The sequence below is a fragment of the Rhagoletis pomonella genome, unplaced genomic scaffold, assembly GCF_013731165.1.
Source record: "Rhagoletis pomonella isolate Grant_MI unplaced genomic scaffold, Rhpom_1.0 Rhpom_scaffold_00008, whole genome shotgun sequence".
In the NCBI taxonomy this organism is placed as follows: domain Eukaryota; kingdom Metazoa; phylum Arthropoda; class Insecta; order Diptera; family Tephritidae; genus Rhagoletis; species Rhagoletis pomonella.
Genome location: NW_023458562.1, coordinates 43,992,690 through 43,998,764, shown reverse-complemented (window position 1 = coordinate 43,998,764; position 6,075 = coordinate 43,992,690). Strand labels below are relative to the sequence as shown.

Below are 6,075 nucleotides of genomic sequence, written 5' to 3'. Positions count from 1 at the left end.
GAAATAAAAATTTTTAATTTTTTATGTATGTATTAGAGAAAAACTACATGGATGATTAGTAAATTTTTCCTTTAATAAAAGTTTTTGGCAAATTTTAAAATCCGCCGAAAACGTATTTTAAAATTTTATTTTATTTTGTTTAAATTTGTAGAGAAACAAATAGGTATCAAAAAAGTGCATTTTATATGCATAGAAAGAAATAATGTATGCGTACATAGAACAATTAATTCTATGTGGCTTGTCACGCCTTGACATATTCAGCCCTCTCACCAATTCCATGTGAATAAAACGTTCCCATAACTTAACGGGAAAAATAAGGACAAATTGGGAAAAATTGTTTTTGTTTTGCTTTATAAGTTTTGGGAATATTTGTTCATGTGAAATTTGTTACCATTCAGATTGGTTTTCTTCGCGTTATAGGAATTCAAAGCCACATTAATACTTTTTAAGGCAAAACGTACATTGTGTTTCGATATATCTCTGCCTAACGTTAATGTGTATGTATTTTAACGTACATGTATATTTTTGAAACAACACATTGTTTTCTTATACAAGTTGCTGGCCTTGGATCGAATATATAAACTTAAATAGCGTTCATTCACCAAATATTTAATTTTTGACTGAATAGTACCACGAAATCCGGATTGTTTGCCTTTATGTCACATCCACTGGTTCGTCGGAGTTAGATATGTATTCCTCACTGACATCATTCTCCAAGTGAAATAAATTTCGCAAACTTTCGACTGATATTTGCTTAAATTCCCAATTCGTTTGCGACTGTTTTCCGGTATTTACGACATTGAAAATATTCTCTTCAATCGTATTGCAAACAATAAAGCGGTGGACGGTAGTGGGTCTAAAGCAGATCAGAATAGTTAGTTTTTATACAAAATATGTTTAAAACTACCAAAAAAAAACCTTGTCTGGCCAAAACGATGCACGCGTCCAATTGCCTGCGCTTCTTCGCCGGGATTAAGAATTGGTTCAACAAGAAAGACGTGAGTCGCTTCTATCAGATTTAAACCGTTACAGCCTTTACGCAAAGCCATCAGCAAGCAAGTGACACCTAACAGGGGATTCTATGGAAACAATTTTAATATTATATAGCAAATACAATGACTGGTGCGTACGTACCTTAAATTCCTCGATGGCGCGTGGCGTATAATTGATTCGATGTCGAATCCCATTCTGCTTCAAAGCATTTGCAATAGTTGGTAAAATTTCAGACCATTTAGAAAATACTAAAATCTTCAGTTGCTGCATGTCCTTAGCGTGATCACGCTTAAGCTGCAAGATCAAACGCACGATATAGGTGATTTTGGATGAGAAGTCGCCTACTACTTGAATAGGAATTTCAGTGGGCGTTGTGGCATTGCATGTAACGTAATAAAATCTAGTTAAATAGAAGAAATACAAATGTAAATAAAAAGTAGGAATTGTAAATGAAAATAAATTTACTTTTTTGAATTCTGTCGATTTCGGCAAATCGGACAGCATAACTTGTTAGATGAGTTCCCTGGCTGTATGGTGCGCAAACATAGGAGACATAAATGATGTCCACACTCTAATACGGCATACTAGAAATTTTAAATATAAAATCATATAATGAAGGAACGTATTACATTTTTGCATTCCAACATACACGACTCTCATCTTCAGATTGACAAATTGGACATGGTCCAGGCGCAGCATCCGCCTCTAAATGAGTTATATACTTGAGGCGCGCGAGTTTCATGGCGAATCGTCGCTGAGCCTCGTGTAGATTCATTTGCTGCTCCATAAAGGTGTTATCCAACTGCAGTTTAATTTGAGTTTAACTGATAAACAATAAAAAAAGATAACTAAAGTTAAAATACTTCATAATCCAGAAGTTTGAAATGTGTCTTGTCCTCATCGTTTTCCGCCAAAGATATTCGCATTTTACACATATCTAGTTCATCATAGACCTTTACAGTGTACTCAATTTCGATCCAATATTTTATTAGCTTCTTACAAAGCTGTTGGCGGCATTCAATGCTTTCCCAATGTTTTTCCATTTGCTCCGAGTGGCTCAGAAAGGCAGGTTTGGTACGCAAGTAGGCAAACAAAACTATAAATTTTAATAAAAATTAAATATTAAATTTTTTATTATTTCTTTGCCAACACATACCCTTAATCAGCCCTATTTCGAACGAGTGATTTCGCAAACCCTCGGTCATATTAGTATCTTCATCAATGACCTTGTTAAATAGTAAACATTCATATTTGTTCAGTGCATTTCGTATTTGACAAAGTTTGCATAAATCCTTTTTCGAGTTTTTCGACTTTCTTTTCGACTTTTTTTTTCCTTTTTTGTCTTCCTGCAATGCAAACAGTAATTGATTAAAAAAATTTATTATTATTCCCTTCTATACTAACCAGGATTTCACTGAGGTGACATTCGTAGACAATGCGTATAAATTTATACATTTCACGCCAAATGGCAGGCGTATTCTTGGCGCGCGTATAGACGTTCATTGTGTAAAATTTTAAATTTTCAAATTCAACATTCAAATGCTTTTGTGCAGCATCCACTTTCTTATACCACGTAACCAGCACATAAAGCATACCCGATAAACTTTTTAACTGCTCCATTTTTGAAGAGCCGCCAAATGAGGTGGCAAATTCGTCATGAAAACGATTCAATAATGTAATTACGAACTCCTGAGATTGCGAGGCAGTTTCATCTACAAGTAGGCTGATAAACTCTAACAGTGGAGATTCCGCGCTTAGTTCTAGTCTTGCAAGCATTTCCAGGGCATTGGAACATGAAGTTCGCTTAGCGTGCATTGAGCAGACGTAAGGTTCAAGATATTTCCATTCCAAAGCATTACACTCCTCGTCATATTTTGAAATCAAATCGGCCGACATTTGAATGGTCTTTGGCGGCGCAATATAGAATGCCTGCTGTATATTGTAGAGTGCGTGAATTTGTAACAAACTGTCAACACTGCATGGGAAGGATATTTATGTGTGGCAAATTAAAATTATTGGAAATGCTAAGTAGAATTTAATATGTTTTCTATTACGTTATATTGATATCCTTATATTCTCGCGCCAAACGAAGAACCATTTCGTAATTTTTAATTGCCTGCTCAAAATTGCCTTTTATAAAATAAATGGCTGCCATGCCTAATCATTATAAAAGGCATTCAATTACTAAACATTTCTTTAATTTGTTTTAAACTAATACATACCATTATAAGAGGATGCCACGGAGCGCAGTTCAGATTTACATTCAAGCTCATTAGTGGATTTAAGATGCGCAAGTAAATCCTTCGGCTGCAAAAATTGTTTCTGTTGCACATTTGCCGAGTTTTTATATGGACCCTTGTTGCTAGTATTTACAACTGGTGTTATACAACACTGGCGTATCTTCAACAAAGGTTGTAAGATCTAAAGAATTGTAAAGATTTATTACGTCAAAAAAATCTACAACAAACAAATTAACTTTCTTCTTACAATGTTCATGATCCGTGGTGATATCTTCAGCATCTCATCAGTGCGCCCCAAATACTTTTGCAGTATATTATTAAAGCTGCTTTCGCAAAGCGCATGTTGTTCGGAATAGAATAATTTCTCTAAATTACTTAAACGTAAGCGATGCACTTGCTCTGTTTGTGGTGGTAGTTGCAACTCCTTGTATACTTTCGACTTGCAGCTGCGCCACATGCAACATTGTAACACATCAACAAGTGTCAACTGATGAGGCTCGCACTGATCTGCGTGATTTTGTTGCAATACAAAGTCATCTACCAAACCGTTCCAATTTATAGGGACTAATGGCTCTCTAAAGCCAATGAATTCCAATAAACCACGTACGTCATCAATGATACGCTGTATTGGCGTGCCAGTGATGGCCCAACGATTTATTGCTACGAAAGAGAAAATTTATAGATAAAATATGTACATATTTCCTTCAGTCCAATTTTGAATTACCTGGTAACTGACGCACCAAGGCAGTGAGTACAGATGAATTCGACTCGACCATTTGCGCTTCATCGAGGCACACACGCCACCACTCCACCATCAGCAAAGGCGACATACGACGCATTGAACGCTGCTCATTTCGTGTAACACGCTCAGACAAATAAGCGCTGGTATGATAAACCTCTCGTCGCAACACAGAATACTCGGTAAGTACTATATCATAGCTGGCCAATTGCATCGGACTTATCCAATTGTCCAACGCCAATTCATTGTAATCGAACACTTTGAGACTTGGTCCGAGATGTTTTTGTATTTCGTATAGCCATTGTGGTTTAATATTGCGTGGCGTCACTATGAATGTGGTAGCAGCTGGCAATGGAGCTTCTTTTGTCGCGCTATACCAGCAACTAGGACATAGATAGTCTGAGTCGTCTTCTTTTTTCTTATCGAATCGGCTTACACACTTAACATGCTGTTGCAATGCACAACGGCTGCACTGACGCAACTCGGACTTTAATTTGTGGGAACAAATACAAAATAAATCGTTGGTGCGTCGCGGACGTTTTATAAGCGACTCATCACTGAATTCATTTTTTGCTAATTGTGCGTCTAATGATATTTGTCGTGGATTTAATACTATTAGCGCCAAAACTTCAACGGTCTTGCCTAAGCCCATTTCATCGGCGAGTATGCCGCCAGGTGCCAACTCTATTTTTGACGGTTTTGAATATTCAAAATGCCAACTTAGCAAGTTCTTATAGACAGTTGTTTCACCATCCTTTGCTTGCAGTTCTGTATAGAAATTTGGACAATATGAAACTTCAAGCTCTCGTTGTAATAGCCAATGAACCGCCCGCTCTTGATAGCCACACAATGTTGGACGAAAAAATTCGGGCAATGTTGGCAGTGCTTGTTCCGTTGACGGTTTACAATCAAGATGTTTTTGGTACAATGCATCGTAAAGTGCTGATGTGACATATTCTTGTATTAAATTGCGCTTACCATCCGTTGCGCTATTGACTTCAGCATCAATTTCCATAGAATTCGAAGCGGAACAATTAACTTGTTGTCTTATGGAATTTGGATAGTTAACGAATATATTTGAAAGTAGCATTTGCTCCTCCTGCGATAAGCGTATCCTTTCAGGTAAATTCTCATACCCTTTGTAGAAAACAGCCAGAAAAGTTTCTGCCAAATTATTACCAGCAATAGCTTCAATATATAAAACATTCCTGAAGCTTTTTTTTAGTGAAAGTGCTATTTTTAGCGTATCATAAGGAATTGGAAAGAGGGTCCGCCATTGTGTGTCATTCCATTGAAAAATTGTCAATTGATTTTGTTCATTCTCCAAAGGCTTCGCAGAAGCTGCGTCAATCTCCAAAGCTAACTTACACAATAAAATACTTTTTTCTATAGTTGCCGATTTAAGTGAATTGAGATTTTTTCCACGGTTAAAATTATTTTTACGGTTTCCTTTTCTATATTCGGCAAGTTTGTTTTGGCTTTCCATTATATCGGTGTTTGGGTGCTTTCGCACAACTATGCTTTTATTAGTAATAGTATTTCACTAGTTTGTTAAATCCTTTGCAATTTCACTAGCAATGTTTCATATAAAAAGAGCATTAACATTTATATTTTCATAAATATACGATGTTTACAATGTTCACGCGCATTTAGTATTCATTAATTGTATTTTATATTAATTTTTAACAATATAAAACGCGTTTAATAATTTCGCTGCTTTTCTTCAACAAAGTAAACAACCAAACAAACAAACAAACAAGTCAAAATGGCAGTAGCGGTGAATAGCGGCATGCAGAGCTGCCAGCTATCCTTGGCTATGAAACGCCATATCGAGGAGAAAAAAGTGCCAAAATGTGCCAAATAGAAAAATAAAAGTGTGAAAAATGATGTAATCCTCTTTAATCCTTCCCATTTAGCAATCAAATAAGACCAACATTTCTAAAACAAAAGTGCAATGCCAAAATAAGATAAACCAGTTGAATAATCTTTAAAAACTAGAAAATTTTAGTTGAGAATAAGAAGTACACGCGAAGGATTTTACAAAAATTTATTGAAATATTACTATTTTGGAAAGTGCCATTTTGGTAGTAAGAGCCAAATTGA

General features: G+C 35.9%; 1 protein-coding gene across 1 annotated transcript; it reads right to left on the bottom strand.

Annotated features, from left to right (window-relative positions):
- Positions 1-75: 75 nt before the first annotated feature.
- On the bottom strand, positions 76-5,708 carry LOC118744928 (E3 ubiquitin-protein ligase SHPRH). The gene is made up of 12 exons (XM_036478365.1): positions 3,958-5,708; positions 3,481-3,893; positions 3,216-3,414; positions 3,048-3,150; positions 2,398-2,968; positions 2,150-2,339; positions 1,857-2,089; positions 1,643-1,795; positions 1,459-1,577; positions 1,135-1,393; positions 919-1,079; positions 76-856 (listed from the first exon to the last, which is right to left on the bottom strand). Exons 1-12 carry the CDS (start codon positions 5,456-5,458, stop codon positions 655-657), a joined length of 4,104 nt encoding a protein of 1,367 aa, XP_036334258.1. The 5' UTR covers positions 5,459-5,708; the 3' UTR covers positions 76-654.
- Between the last annotated feature and the right edge of the window lie 367 nt (positions 5,709-6,075).

Bases quoted from the DNA above. Each gene is read 5' to 3' on its own strand.
- LOC118744928 (XM_036478365.1), bottom strand. From the start codon at position 5,458: ATGGAAAGCCAAAACAAACTTGCCGAATATAGAAAAGGAAACCGTAAA. The intron at 3,894-3,957 runs GTAATTCAAAAT...TCTCTTTCGTAG, and splicing joins CTTGGTGCGTCAGTTACCAG to CAATAAATCGTTGGGCCATC. The intron at 857-918 runs GTTTTTTTTTGG...GATCTGCTTTAG, and splicing joins CATCGTTTTGGCCAGACAAG to ACCCACTACCGTCCACCGCT.